General features: G+C 30.5%; 1 protein-coding gene across 2 annotated transcripts; it reads right to left on the minus strand.

Moving 5' to 3' along the window:
- Positions 1–7503: 7503 nt before the first annotated feature.
- Positions 7504–11383, minus strand: COL9 (CONSTANS-like 9). Of its 2 annotated transcripts, XM_085754395.1 has the most exons (6): positions 11157–11383; positions 9808–10457; positions 9354–9584; positions 8652–8962; positions 8149–8280; positions 7504–8035 (listed from the first exon to the last, which is right to left on the minus strand). In XM_085754395.1, exons 2-5 carry the CDS (start codon positions 10369–10371, stop codon positions 8151–8153), a joined length of 1236 nt encoding a protein of 411 aa, XP_085610521.1. In that variant the 5' UTR covers positions 10372–10457; positions 11157–11383; the 3' UTR covers positions 7504–8035; positions 8149–8150. The 2 variants fall into 2 exon arrangements, with proteins under 2 accessions (XP_085610521.1, XP_085610520.1); XM_085754394.1 differs by having other exon boundaries at positions 7504–8280.
- Positions 11384–16886: the final 5503 nt, after the last annotated feature.

Below are 16886 nucleotides of genomic sequence, written 5' to 3' on the forward strand. Positions count from 1 at the left end.
TTTCTCTCCCTTTTCTCTTTTGCTTTATAGAGCCATACCCCACTTAACCCTACTAGGCTAGCTAGGGTTGATTGATTGATTATCTACTAGTGCAACCTTAGTTTCTTAACCATAGTTAGAACTTCCTTGTTTTCTGGACAAAAGTGGTTTAACCATAGTTAATTTTTTTTTTTTTATATGGATCATATGGCTATCCTCTTCTTTGTCTTTTCCATTTTGTAAGGTTTTTATATAAGTGTCATTATTTGAATATCAAAATAACATATAATGTATATGTTTATATTTATCATTCTTTTAATTTTGGTACATCTTACATACTTTTTAAAAATACACATAAGAATTCAATGATATTGTATTTGACATTAAAATTTGTATGTCAAAAGTATCATTCTTCTTTATATATTTGTAATTTCAATTGTTTACTTATAGTCCTTAACTTTATAGCGTTATTAAAAATTTGCTAATTTTTGCTTTTCATTATTGTCCTATTAAAAAACACTTTTTGGAGAGAAAGGTTGCATGAAATTTGTTTTGAAAAATTGAGGCCATGTGGATCCAAGATAAAATAATATTGCATTTTATAAGCTGTTAAATGATGAACTAATATTTTGCGTGATTTTTATCCTCTAAATCGCCTATTTTTTTTCTTTAATTTCCTATGTCTCACTCATTATTATTTGCTTAATTTAGAACTAAAAATGAAAAGGAGTCGACACAAAAATGACATATGCAAGGTTTTGAGTTTGAAAAAAATGATGCAATTCTTCACGTACGTATACCTCACAACCGTTTTTGTCATAGTTTAAGGTGTCTTTTGAGGTGTTGGAAAAACTTATAAAAAAAAGATGTACATATGTCGACATGAATTGAAAGGTTGCTTGCACAGTCATGCAAGTTGTAACTCTCCCAGTTGAACAAGATGCAAAATTTTCAACGAAGCACATTCCTACGTCACAAATTCACAATTATGTAGGGGTCGTGTCAAAGCACAGACAATATTGTGGTTAGATATTTTCTATAAATTGAAGTCTCATCCCCTATTTTATTATTTTGGATCGTACTTTGAAAATGAGATGATGCTCAGAACTCAGAAGTGATACGTGGACGTTGATACTAGCAAAGCTGAGATTACATGCGAGTTTAGTTTTCAAGCTTTCTAATAAGACTTACAGCGTGTTTGGGAACACGTTTGCAAGCTGAAAAAACGTGGTTTCACGCTTCCCAATGCTTAAAAACGTGAAAAAACATAAGCTTGCTTTCCTAGCTTTTGCTTTAACGTGGTTTTCCACCGGCGTTTTGGAAAAATTAAAGCCATATCAAACACACGCTTAGACTTATATAATCAATGAGAACATCCAAGTATCTAAATAGTCTAACTAACTAATTATAGTATGATTAATATTGTATGTAATAACTTTAATGTTTAATGCACAGATTGCTGGAAAATTTAAATGACAAAATAAAAAAGTTAACTCCCTGCAAATATGAAGAAAAAGTCAGCAAGTGTTATAAATGGGCCGAAAGCAACTTCTAGCACTGGACTTGCTGGTAAAAAAAAAGAAGAAAAATTGCTCACAGACACCTCAAACTACTTAAAATATCTTCAACAACAATTAACTATCATTCACCCAACAACGGTAATTAATTGTTGTTTATTTTACAAACGGTTTTTAATTACAGTTCAAACTTGCTTTTGTCAAAAGTATGTGCGGCACTGTGGTTTAATGAGACAAAAACAAGCTTGAACGGTAATTAAAAACCGTTTGTGAAATGAACAATTAACTACTGTTTCTGAGCCAACGGTAGTTAATTTCTCTTGGGATATTTTTAGTGGTTTGATTCTTCTTGTCGTTGGGACTACGTGGCACCCTGTGTTTGGGCTATTAGTGCACAAGGCTAAATTTTCTAGGCCATGATATTTTGGTCGGTAGGACTAGTGTTACCTATAAATGTCATAGTTGTGCATTTCATTTGACACACTCAATCAATCAAACAATTTATTTTTCTCAATTTATCTCTTTATCTTTCTACTTTACCTTTTACTTATGTATTTATTAGTTTAGTAGCTCACAAAAATACTCAACTTCATACTTAACATTCTTTGGATGAGTTAAGAAACTCGAAGCTAAGGGACAAAGTTTCTTTCTTCGCATAATAGTTTTAAGCATAAAGGAAATCACAATCCAAAGCTATTAGCCGGTTTTTTTCGATTAACTTTCAAGGTCAACAAGAATTTATTATGGTCATTTTTCAAATGTTGATTCCTCACACATGAAATTAGATATTAGAACAATCAAATATAGCTTTTAGGACCAGATGAAGTGAAAGTTGTTTCCAGCAGATGAAGCAATGATAAATTAGCACAATCACCAATTATACTTGCAGACATTACTTAAATTTGAATGATGACATTCAATGCTTCTTTTAACTAGATAATAATAGTCATATGATATTGAGTATAGGATATCATATGGTTCTTCAAAGATTTTAGATGTACTTATGTCTTTTCTTCTCTTGAAGTCACTGTCCTTCATGGTTTATTTACTTCTTCTCAATGAATATGATCATCTACACACTCAATGCTTCATGGTTTATTTACTTCTTCTCAATGAATATGATCATCTACACACTCAAAAAAGAATTATCAAATGATAAACTATTTACTTATTTGTGGATTGTCATCAAAATTATTTACGGAATCGAATTCGAATTCTCTTTGGTTCTAGCACATGTGTTTAATCAAATGATAAGGTAAAATTACTCTCTCTTAGCTATGGATTTGACTGAGGTCCGACAACTTATAACTTGTAGCGGTACACAATATAATTCAAAACTAATTTAATGGTAAGAGATATTATTTAGGTATTAATTTGTTGGGTTAATTATGTTTTTGGTCCCTACAAAATTGCAACCTTGTAAGTTTAGTCCTTACTTAATTTTAATAGCATTTTTAATCCCTACAAAAAAAAATTTACTTATAATTTTAGTCCCTGCTAAAATAAATTTTGTTTAATTATCCTTAAACTCTTAAATTTTTTAACAATTCTTTTTATACAAGTTTAGAACACTATGAACGGTTCATTTACTAAAATTTATAATTTTTTAACATGAAATAAATTAAATATGAATTTTTTAAAACGACAAAAGTTTAAGATATAAGTAACAAAAATATGGACGTAGAAATCAAATTTTTGCGATATTTTTTTCGGAGGACCTTTTAATAACGTTCTTAACACGCATGTAAAAAATTGTTGAAAAACTTAAGAGTTTAAGCATAAATTAAACAAATTTGGATTGAGTAAGGACTAATATTGAGTGTAGAAATTTTTTGTAGGGATTAAAAATGCTATTAAAATTAAGTAAGGACTAAACTTACAAGGTCGCCATTTTGTAGGGACCAAAAACATAATTAACCCTAATTTGTTTGCAAGAGATATAATTTAGAGATTAATTTTGTCCGTGACCGATATAACTCAAGGATTAATTTAAAAGTAAATTCTATACAAGTTAATAGAAGGATCAAATTGATCGTTGTAAATCAAAATCAAGGTCTTTATTTATCTACTCACAAATTTCAAGAAGATAAGAAACTCCAACAAACATGTTAATAGCATAAGTAGATATGCATATAAATATGACTATATTCGAGTCTCTCGACTCTGGAGTTAAGTTTATTGGTTGAATCTGCACTTGATGAAAGTTAATCTTTCAACATGAATCAAATAAACACCGCATTAAGACGAGAAATAAAAAAACACACTACACAAAGATGAGAAATCAAAGACGAAGAAATAATAAAAATAAATGAAAGAAGACCTAATATATTTGAAAATTACTTATTTAACTAAGAGAAATAAAAACAATTTGGAGTGATGATTTTAGCTTAAAATTGACCTTAAATCATCCATTTTTGATGGTTCAAAAAGAAAAAAAGTGGCAACGGGTAGAGTTTGAAAAGGAGAAAAAAAGGAGGGAGAGACCATTTTTTTTAGTTTAGGTTTTTTTTATTTTTTATGATTACACAAATTTATTTGATACTTTTGGTTTACAACACTTACACAGTGTACACCAACTATTTACACCAATGCAATTTATAAAACAAATTTCAAAACCAAAATACTATTTTTTTTTTAAAATGCTTAATTTATAACAATCGTAAAATGTGTAATGAATTTATCAAAATGATCAAAAGCTTCCATTAAAAGTACAGTCATAGTAATATATAATGTATTTTAAATATCATATGTTGCTAGTACCACATGATCCTCTTGCATCTATGGATGAATTAAGTTTGTTCGCAACATCATAAAACTTTTGGAGTGTGTCTTTTTAAGATTGTTGTTGATTTGAGATTGTTACTTGTCATCTTGAGCGTATAGCATTATTTTAAGGAATGTAGTTTAAGTTTTTTTGTACAATATGATTTACATATGTAATTCATAAATCTGAGTTTTTTTTTTGGCTCTGTCATTGCTTAGTCTTGATTGAGAGCAAGGGCTTACATTTAAAATGGACAACACCTAAGAACGCGAGTTGACGTACTTGAGCATAGAATCTAGGTTTAAATGTGTGTTTAGTCCCTGCGCTTTTACCATATTTTGGTATTAGTCCCTACACTTTTTTTTGTTTGGTTTAAGTCCCTGCAGTTTGTAAAAAATTTGTTATTGATCCTTCTGTTAGTCAAAGGTTAAAAAAAAAGTTAAAACTAACGGAATACCACGTGGCCCAATTAGGTTCCTTGTTTTTAATATGGGTCAATATTATTTGTTTTATTAATTTATATTTTAGTGTGCCACGTGGCGTGACATAATTGGGCCACGTGGCATTCTGTTAGTTTTAACTTTTTTTTTTAACCTTAGACTAACAGAAGGACCAATAACAAATTTTTTACAATCTGCAAGGACTTAAACCAAACAAAAAAAAGTGCAGGGACTAATACCAAAATATGGTAAAAGTGCAGGGACTAATTACACATTTAAGCCTAGAATCTAACATTGGCGACTGCACTAGAGAGTGGACCCACAAACTCTCCCTTAACCTCGACTAAGAGCAATTGTTCTAGTACACCTTAAAGTCTCGCTTTGCTTAAGAATTGAGGTCAATGATAATCACTCCCTCCGTTTCAAAATGAGTATTGTTTTAGCCAAAAAAAATTGTTTCAAAATAAATTTCACTTTCAGATTCCAATGCAATAATAACTTTTTCTTTTCTTCTTCAAAAAAAAAAACTTTTTCTTTTCAATTGCACCCTTCAATTAATACTATATGCACTACTTCCAAAGTATTATTTTTTCATTAATGAAAAACAAACTAATAGTTGATTAGGATAATTTGGTAAAATAACATTTCTTAATATGTGTGTAAAAACCTTAAATGATATTCATTTTGAAACGGATGGAGTATAAAACAATCACGGTTCTCAACCAACGAGACACTTTTTACAAAGAATAAAATTGTGAGGACTCACTCAACGGGTCAAAACGAACAATACCGTAAAATATGGTGTGGCGTACTTGAAAATAGAAGGAACAAAACTTAAACCTGGCATGTTTTTGGATTAAACAGTATTTCAAGATTTAATGGTTTAAACTGAATATATTATATTATAAAAAATAAGGTTTGAGATTGAATAAATAATTTGATCTATTATGAACTATGAAGCCTGGATACTCCGAAATGGAGATGTACCCATATCGGATACCGATACTCCACTGATACTCGCGGATACGTACCCATGAAGTATCGGAATTAATTATTTTAATTTTTAAAAAATATATTATCGGATATTTATATGATACTCCACATATACACAAGAATACTTATAAGATACTTCACATATGTGTATCCTAGAAAAAGATAAAGGGTAAAAAAGTGAGACAATGTTGTAAGAATTAAGGAGAGATGTATATGATTTAATTTTAGATATGCATTAGTAGAATTGTTTCACGGTGAACCTATTAAAATTATATAACATTTCTTGTGGATGAAGGTAATGAGAGAGGTGTGATTCAGTTAATCAACATTTGATAAAATTTGTGTTGAGTTCTTTTAATTATTCTTCTCTCGATATCCAAACATATGAAAATATAACATGGTTTATAAGAAAAACTTTACATTTTTTTATTTTCATCACATGTATTATTTTTAAAAAATTGTGACTTTTATAATAAGATAATAACGAAGAGTAATCAATGTTTATTTTCTTCAAGAATTTTACATGCAAATAAGTTTTAGTATAAAAATTTTGTCAATATATCCTAGTCGTATCGTATCCTAAATTTAAAAAAATTCACGTATCCGTATAATATCGTACCCGCAACGGACTTCATAGATTACGAACTACTGAGTCGGTGGTCCATGCTGGCCTTTGCAAGTGAAAATTAACACTTTTCTAACAAGTAAAAAAGCAAAAGCAAGAAAAGGTAAAAAAAATCTGAATATACTCTTCTTTTGTTTAATATAAAAATATCTCACCATGTTTTCCAACATCAAATACATATCATATTGGGTGCTAGTGGACACTGGACATAATACTTATTCCTTTTTTTTTTAATCGGTATAATACTTATTCCTTTGAGATAGAGATACTTGATAGCACTATTCCCCATGGTCTAAAATCTAAAATGTGTAAGATTGCTCTTTAGTCCTCTAATATTTGTTGACAAACATCTTAAAATACCCAAAATACAATGGTAATTAAAAAATAGTTAATTATCGTTCAATAATCCTCTTAAATCTGTGGTTATTTTTGTATTCTATTTTCATTTCAAAACAATCGGTGTTTTAAAAATCTAAGATATAATTGATCTTTGTTTTACAAATACATCTTTTTTTTATGTTTTTGATTGGAAAATAAGTTTTTTTATGGGATGGAAAATAAGAATTTATAAATAAAATAAAAATCTAAGATATAATTGATCTTTGTTTTACAAATACATCTTTTTTTTATGTTTTTGATTGGAAAATAAGTTTTTTTATGGGATGGAAAATAAGAATTTATAAATAAAATATAAAGTTAAGAATATTTTAGTGTGTGTATAGAGAGAGTACTACTTCACTACCCAAAAAGAGAGAGTACTAACCAGTGCCCCACTATCAAAAACTTATCCACAATATAGTATTAAGCAAAAGTATCAATATTTTGTCAATATTATTTACAAATTTATTCTATTCTACGACACCAAGCAAAAGTAACCAATAAAATCATTAACCATGGTATATATAATCTAGTGGTTGGTACGGAGATTCTAAGGCCTTTTTCAGCATATATTCGTCAAAAAGTTATGTATAAAAGTACAATATTATTCTTTCAAAAAAAAAAGTACAATATTATTAAAATGATTTTTTTAATTGATATCAGGTACTTCATTCTTTCTTTTATCACAAATAAGAAACCGAGGTCTAGCGCAACTGATCAATGCGCAGGGTGTAAGAGTGTTGTAAACCCTAGAGTGCAGAGTTCCATTTCTACTGATAAAAAATGAATCAAGAAAATTCAAATAAATTCCAGTCACAAACAAAACTTGTATTGGTAAATTTCCAATATAGAGCAGCATGCATGCATGAGATCCTATTCTATACATAGTACTACACCATTCAATATCCTTTACAGTTTGTCTTAAGTCAGATCCATTGGACATTTTATACATCTAACTGCATACATGTAGATTGTGTGCTATACATCTCAAAGAAGAGAAGCCAACTATTACAATATACAACTTTTGCAGTTTATCTCAAACTGTCAAAATAACAAACTCATCATCATGCCGCACTTCTAGACGTGACTATAACCCAGGACATGACAAACATGGTGCATTGGTTAAGGACAAAGAGAACCTAGAAGACTTCTGAATTCTTATGGAAGAATTAAGAAGCAAAATTTGCCAAGTTTAACGCAAAGATGGTAATCCAAACACGGTGCTTGAAGGGGACACTTTGGATATGCTTGGCAGTGAAGGACAGAGAATCGGATTCGGAGTTTATACTGTTGAACAGTCTTCTTAGACCCTTTTTTGTTCTTGAAGAAAGGTAGAAGCCTGAGATAAAATCAAGACAGTTCGTCATTGCACGGAAAAATAATGCATCAAATATCACCCATTTTTCAGGTATAATCGTTTCTTTCCTTTTAAGAAATGGTTAAAAATTATACACTCAGTAGCTTCTGGTTTGGCTCAAAGGGTCATAATCATAGGCCTCGCCGGCTTTAACAAACCGGCCCTTCACGCGCCTTCGGACATCAGCCCTTTCCTTGCGAGAGGCATATCTCACTCTCTTGTCAAACCTAAAAGATAATAACAATCAATGTTAAGTCAAATAAAGAGAAACACTATTTAAAAAAAGATAATAACAATCAATGTTAAGTCAAATAAAGAGAAACACTATTTAAAATTACGAAACAAGACTAATCCCGTAATTCCTAACTTGTTAGCAAAGACGGTAACATGATAATCAAATTAGGTTTTTACAAAACCAGTTTGTAAAGTGAGTAATGCCACTGTTTAGAAACTCTTTTCAGACCTTATATCTTTTAAGGGAAAGTTCGTCCCCACCCTTGTTAGGCGTTTTTCATTCAAAAAAGAGGAAAAACACATTCAATAGGTGAAGTTGTTCATTTAGTACTTTACATTAAACAATAATATTGTAATTACTTACTTGCGTGTCTTTTTCTTTTCCTTGTATCGCATAACAGCACTACAGCGGTTTGCAGATTGTAGTTGTAGCTCATTCTCAGGACAAGTGTTTAACCAAGGAGGTTCTCCCATGAGAAGCATTGAAGAAGCTCCACAATCTTGATAGTCTCCAGCACCACCGTCTTCATTAATACCAGAAAAGGAAAGGCTCGATTGGGATTGCTTTGCAGTAATACAAAGATTCGGTTCAGTTTTAGTGCTCAATATGGAATCTGCAGATGCTGCAGTGCTGCTTGCTGGTTGTGCTGCATTGACATGTCCAATTGATGAACCCTGAACATAAAAATTAGATGTAGAAAATAAGTACTCTACTTAAAATCAACCGAAGGTGTAAACAATTTGTATTAACGATAAGAACTTCCAATAGTAGACATAAGCTCTGTTTGGATAAGCAGCTTAATTAAGTGCTTATATATAATCTATTTCTAATAAAGTCAAATTGTTTTTATATAAGATATAATAAACTGTTTTCATAAGCTTATCTTGGAGAACTTATGGAAATAAGTTGAAAACAACTTATGGACATGTCACAAGTTGTTTCCATAAGCTCTCCCAAACAGTCTCACCAGTGCTTATGCTAATATATAAGTTCAAATAAGCCAACGCAATCAAATGATAGAAAAGGCAACATTATCGCAGACAAAGAATGACAAGAGTTTAGTACCTCAGCAGCATTAGCATCTTGACAATTGGAATCTCCAGCAGACATGGCTTTTGCCCCAAATAAACTGTTAAATCCACCATTTTCAAAAAGCTCTTCAGAATGAGTGAGGGCCATACCAAAAAGTTCATCATAGTTCTCCATATTTATATCCATTTCATCCATATCGAAATCGCCATACAGATCATCATCATCATCACTTGCTTCAGGGCAATTTGTAGCAGGACAGTATACCTGGAAATCAACAATGAGAGTTAGCTATCTAATTTGATAAAAATGTAAGGATTTCAATTATAAACCTCAGGTAGTGAAACTCGTTTAAGTAAACAAAACACAAGTTGACAAAATCATATTCCTGCTTCGCCAATGATTAAGCTATTGCTCTATGGCTTCTACAATGCTTATTATGAGACTTACAATGAAAATGAAAATGACAATATAACATTCAGATATATACCTTTGGTACACATTCATTGGTAGATCCATCTGGGCGGTCGAGCATACGCGGTTCTTTGCTTGATTCGGGCTTTGAGGATGTACCGGCGAAAGACTTATCCAAATCAGGTAGATCAGTAGCTTTATCTGAATCAGACACGTTCTGATTTTTCGGATCAACCCAAGCACTCCTATTCTCATTAATACTCATGAAACCTAGTTCTTGCTCACATGTAGTTTCACTCAGAGAAGGGATATCTAACACAAAAGACCATATCGAAGAAAGTTCGGCCGACGAAGGGCAACCTGAGTAGCAATTGATCGTTTGCCTCTTATGATTGGAAGATGTAGAGTTACCATGACCTAACCAATCACAATTCTGACAAAGTGAAACTTTCTCTTCAGAACACCTAACCAAAGCAGGTTGTGAACTGCATCTCTCACACAAAAGAGTCCTTGAATGTCTTCGAGCAAGGGTATTCGCTGAATGAACATTTCGATCACACGACAAACATAAACAAGCCGCATCTGAGCGACAGTACACCATGGACCGTTGATCTCCACAAAAATCACATATGTAACCCATCTTTAAACTGTTTCTTTAGTCCTATAACTGTGAAACCTTCAGATAATTTGATAAAGATAGCTGAATTTCAATACTGTGGATTCAGCCTGCAAAGAAACAAATGAATTGGTATTTATTAAGAGCATATAATTAGCAGTATAAAGAGAAAAGAAAACAAAAATTGGAATTCTAAATACAACTTTGAACAATAGTATACATGCCATGACAAGTAATTCATAGTTTCATACAACAAGGATAATAAAAACTTACAGACAGGATAAAAATATTAAGAAAAAGTTCAAAGCAACAAAGTTTGTATAATAATTGCTTAGAAAATCTTGCAAGGGGACTTCAGATTTGAAAATATAAATTTTTGTACACACCAAATGAAATTTTCTTTTTTTCACCATCATCAAAACAACAAAAACAATTTCCACCAATAAAAAACCAACAAACAAATTCAAAGAATAAAAACTTAATAAGTTATTAGTAGCAGATCAATATTAAAGAACCAAAAACTCATAGACTCATGAACATCACAAAAACAGAATCATATAATATACCATAAAAAACATGAACAAAAAGGGAAAAATTAACAGAGACATCAAGAATAACTTATCTAATTAATTCAAGCATCACATAACAAAATAATTAACAATATCTTAAAATTTTTATTGTCTTAGTACTCAAAAAAAAAGTTTCATGCCCAGAAAAACATCAACTATAAAAAAACATAAAAACAAAAACATATGAAACATGAAAAAAAAAAACATAAAGAAAGGTGCGAAACATGATGAGAAAATTACCTTAAGGCAAGGAAAACACAGGACAAGATCTGTAAGCAAAAGGGTTTTGGTTTATCAGAAAAAAGTTGATATTTTTGGTATGGAAAACCTGAAAGCAAAGAAAGAAGCAGAACTTTTAGAAGATATTTAAGATTTTTGTTGTGTTTTTCTCTCTCTCTCTCTATCTCTCTCTTATGCTAAGAAAGATATTTTAGAGTTCAGTTTCGGAGTCAGAACCTGAGATAGATAAGCAAAGAGAGATGTATGTAGATATTATTTGTAGGTCAGATATTATTTTGAAGGAATAATAATGGAAATGGTTAAAAGTGACATAATCAATCAAAGTTGATAAAATTAAAAAGTGCAAAACAAAAAGAGTAAAAAAAGATATAATGGAAGTGGGGTCATGTCTTTTTCCTAGTGAAAGGAAAAGGTTAGGACTTTCCTTTTGTTGGTCCCTCCCTCACAAATACATAAACTTAACTTAACAGCTGCTATTTTTAATATTATTTATTTATTGGGTCATGCACTTTTTCAATCTGTCTTGTTGCCACTGTGATTGCACATGGTTATTCTTGTTTTTTTTTTTTTTATTTTACTATATTTGTGTTTTTTTAATGCTATGAAATATTAGAAAAGATAAATGAATAAATACTTAAATAGTCATTGTAAGGTTGAATTTGGTTGAAAAGTGCATCACATGCTTGTTGAGGTGGACAAATGGTAGGAAAGTTATGTGACCCTTTTTGGTTCTCTTTCTCTTTAAGATGGCCTTTTTAGACTTTGGTGTTGGCAAGTCATCTACGGATTTTGGGGTACCTTGGTTTCGTACTCCTACAGCAATCACTTGCTCATTACTTCATTTACATAATAAAATAGCTAAATTACTTGTACCAAAAAATTAGCTAAATAAATCACATCTCTATCACAGATACTGCCTACTTTGATTGATGTAATTACAGTAATTACTTACCTAATATCACTTTTTACCCATGTTTGTCACTTTTTAAAAATAGTGATCTTATGTTATCTGAATAAAAAATTATTGAATAGAAAACATGGTCAATAAAGACTAGACAACTCAAACACCCCCTAAGTTGTATTTTCTATTCTTCATTGTAGACAAATAATTATTCATATATTTTTGTCTCTGCTATATATAATATTGACTACTTTTGTTGTATTTATTCATATATTTTTTTTTTCTCTAATGTGAATGATTTTAATGATTTTTTATTTAATCATGTTCAAAAATTCGTTCATTAATTACCCGTAGCCAATTGAAATGGGTTAGAAATAAATTAAATAAAATAAAAACATTTTTGTAAATGTGTTCACTTATTTAAGAAATCAAAAATTAATTGCTTTTAACTGAATTATTTATAAAAATAAAGTTTGATAATAAGACAAGAGATCAAGATAAGTGTCATCTATTAATCCATCGACTAAGTTATTATCAGATTCTTCTGCTACACGCAACTCTTAAAGTGAAAAGATGGCAATTGGATTATCTTCTTTCCTCATTCTTCCTCCATCTTTTCTATCTTGCTTAAACTTTATTATCTCTCTTGATCTTCTTTTTTTTATTTTCTCTCTTGATCTTATGTCTAAAATTTAGAGAGAAATACATGCAATTAGTGGAAGGAGGGAGAAGAGAATGAAGAAAAGGAGATGGTTCAAATCTAAAAAAAAAATAAGTGTGCAATGAGATAGAAGATGAAGAAACAAGATAATAATTTAATAATAAAAAGAGTGAATGAATAAAAGAGAAATCGTATAAGAAATAAGGAAATGAATTCTCACATATTGTCTTTTAAAAGAAAACGAGATTTTAAATCCACCGCAATGATGATATCATAGATTATATTGTTGGGAATATAAGTTCATATTTTCTCTTTTATTAAGATTCAAATTTTAACACAATCCAAATCTTTTTAACATATGTATAATATTATTGTTTTTTTGTTTGGAGTATATGTTTTTTAAGAATACAAAATGAAAATGGTGACATAAGATTTTATACTTACACGTCACATATTATGGTCGGTTTCATATGGACTATTAATTTATCAACTAAATTTATATAAAATAGAGCACTAGTTAGACTTAATTCATAATCTTTGTATTTTACTTGCTTTTTGTGTTTGATATCTAAAGTTTTGCAAACAAAAAATGATGAAACAAGAGTTAAACTATACACATATCATGGTCGGCTATAGAAACTTATTTAAAATAGAGCGCACTATAGTTTGACATAATATATCTATACGTCGTACGATCTGTTTTTTTTTTCATTGCTGTTAATTAACCTACAGTATTCTCCTTCAAAAAAAATAACCTATAGTATTTGGTAAAAAAAGAATAATTTATTATTTTGGTCATTAAAAGTTAAGAGTCTTACTGGTTTAATTTTATTTTTTACATTTTTCTACATAATAACTCGATTTAAAAGTGCCATCATATCTTGGGGTTGGGTGTAGTAGATGATCTACATCCTTATTTATTTATCTAAGTGCAAAATTGATTTGCGCACTACCAAGGAAGATTTCATATATTTGACATACTCACTCCGGTCACTATTATAAGCAAATTTTGACTTTTTAGATTCGTTCAATAAATGATGTATGTGGTCTATATTGTAGACCACATACATCATTTATTGAATGAATCTAAAAAGTTGGAATTTGCTTATAATAGTGACCGGAGGGAGTAAGTAATTACGTATCCTCATTTCGAAAGGAATGTTTATCAAAGAAAAACACAATCCTTCTATGACACGTAGGCAGCTAATGGAAACAAGTTTTTTTTTTTTTTTAGGAAGGAAACAAGTTTTATTTATAGTTGTTTTTGTGAGATGAAGTTTTAGTTATAATTGAGGAGCATATAAGTTATCTCTGATAATTTCAAGAAAAAATGGGATAAATATGAAGAAGAATGAAAAGGGATAATCAACTTATAAAAATAATTAATGTAAGAAAAAACTTATGATAATTAATTTTACTTGTAAAAAAATAGCTTCTAAATATTTAAAAAAGATTATAAAATTTAACTAAAATACACACTTCTTGTAAAAAAAAAAAAACTAAAATACACACTTGATTGTCATGTAAACACAACTCAGTTGATGGCTCTGAGGACAAGTATTATGTAGGGATTGGGTTTTGAACCCCAAACTCTCAACTTCTTCACATTTAAAATGTATGGACTCCAGTCAATATACTACATCTGATATATAAGTAATACAGGTTAACATTTTCCAAAAATAAAATAAACTTGATCAGTTTATCCGATATATAAGTAATACATGATTAATCAAGTGAAGGAGAAAGTGAGTCTAATATACCATAATAAACAAGTAAATATTACCTTTATTTTCTTAAAAAAAGTTGATGTAACTTAGTTTTATTTGAAAGATCGGGGTTTGAATATCAAATTATTCATTTATTCACATTTAAAATGTGTGAATCTAATCACTAAACCACTTAAAAAAATGAAATAAATAGATACTTGTGATTTTATGTTAATGTTATTCTTATTTTTTTTAGAAGTATAGAGTATCTATTGTTAAAAAAAAAAAGGAGAGTATCTGTAACCCAAAAGTATTGTTGAATAATTAAATGCGATTTTGCAAGTGGCATAGATTTGAAAATAAACATGAAAGGGAAGAGTTTTTGTAAAATATCACGGAAAAGTTGCACTTTTTGTGATGGTGGGGTTGTATTGGATATTTTCAATATTGTCGATTGAGTGAGTGGACATTGTAGTATGATTTTAAAATTAGCATTAAAAATGCCTTATCTACAGAAACAGTTTCTTAGGATATTTTTCTTTTTCTTTTTATAGTCGTGCTCGTGCTCCCTCCACTTCTTCTCTTTGATTGCCACTTGTTACCTGCTCATTTTCTTGAACCACCTCTCTTTGCTTCCAAGCAGTAGCTATATATTGCACCACGCTTGGATTTAAGAAACTGTTGTTTTTGATTTAAAAAATTATACCGAACGAAATTATTGGGTGAGTCACGACCAGGTCGCTTTCTTTAAGACGTTTCGCGGCACTACCCTAGTTTGTGCAAGGTAGACTATCAACCACGCCGTCTCCAGGATAAAACAGCCCAGATCACTGTTACGAGTATATACTGCACAGTATATAGTCGCTCGAGAATTACACCTCAAAGTATGGTTCAATCGTTTGATCGAAGCCACTCGATACGGTACGTAACCGCTCTATTCGAAACCGATGGGACAGAAAGGAGTAGAAGAAGAAGAACGATTTGTTAAAATCGAAGGGAGAAGAGAGAAAACCGCACAGAAAGCATCAACTGTGAGATTTTGGTGTGAAGAATGAGTGGGGCGAGCTCTCCTTTTATAGGCAGAGTTCGTGAGAATTACTTGGAGATTAAGTTTGCTTAATCCTTAAGCAAACGCGTTTTACGCGTGACTTGGGGAAAGCAAACGCGTTTTCTTAATTGGAAATATCCGGAAGTTTCTTGGATCGGGTCGGAATGTAACACATCAATTTGATACGTGTAAGGCTTTCGTATGATGAAAAATTAATTAATTAATTTAACATTTTCAAGTGACAAAAAAATATATATCAATTTTCTGACCCACGACCCAAGCCCGGCCCGGCCGGTAGGACAGACGGCGGCGGCGTCGCGCGTGATATATATATTTTGTAAGCGTTCACCCGTTCACAAAAATGGGTACCCCAAGGGCACACCCTTGGAGGTCACCCCACCCTTATATAAACACTTACTAGTTGGGGTGACTCTCCAATGTGGGACATTTTTAAGTCACATACCCACGCACTAGTTTCTCATAGTGTTTTCTTTCTTTCCAATTTTTTCACTAGACTTTAACTAGTGTTCCAACAGAAACACATAATTTAAATTGCAATAAGATTAAGAATCTTATATTTGTTTTATACACTTTTTTCTACAATTTCTATGCACTTTTCTATATTTAATTAGCTATACACTTTGTGATTATTTTATTATATATATAGAGAATACGTTAGGACAATTGCTTTAACTTGTTCTCAACTTTTCTTCTTTTCTTCGCTTAAACTATTTTAGGACATTGAATTAGTTGTAAACCAAGTGTAAAGTCCTTTTCACTTAGAATTAAATTCCAACGTTACATTTTACACTTTTAGAACCCGTTTGTTATAGCTTTTTTAAGAAAAAAATCACTTTTTTTAAACAAATAATCACTTTTAAGAGTTTTGCATCCGTTTGTTACAGATTTTTAAAAAAATCAGAATCTAAAAATAATCTAAAAATAGCTTCAAATGAGAAGCTGTTAGGAGCAGCTTAAAATAAAATAGATTTTTTTAGAGGAGAGAGAAAATATAATTTAAAAGATTGAACTAATTTTGTAACAAAAAATCCCTTTTATATAGTTGTATCCAAACAAACTATATTATTTGTTTAAAAAAAGTGATTTTTATTACAGTAAACAAACGCAAAATAGATTCTGATTTTTCATATAATCTCTAAAATATAATCTCTAAATTATTTTATATCAAAATCACTTTTAATTTAATCCGTAACAAACGGGCTTTTAATTTGACCGCTCTATTCATTGCCTCCCGTAATCCAAGTGTTTCGCCTTCGTAAGTTGTGATCAATGGATGTATTCAACCTAAGGTGTTTAGACAAAGTTATCATTAGAGGTGGGAATAAGTAAGGTCAAGGTCAGGTCAGACTTTGGTAGGGTTAAGTCGGACCTGCGAATTTTTTCGCAAGCTGGA

This window comes from Medicago sativa, chromosome 3, assembly GCF_051527215.1.
Source record: "Medicago sativa cultivar Bolivia chromosome 3, Bolivia_mono, whole genome shotgun sequence".
Taxonomy (NCBI): Eukaryota; Viridiplantae; Streptophyta; class Magnoliopsida; order Fabales; family Fabaceae; genus Medicago; species Medicago sativa.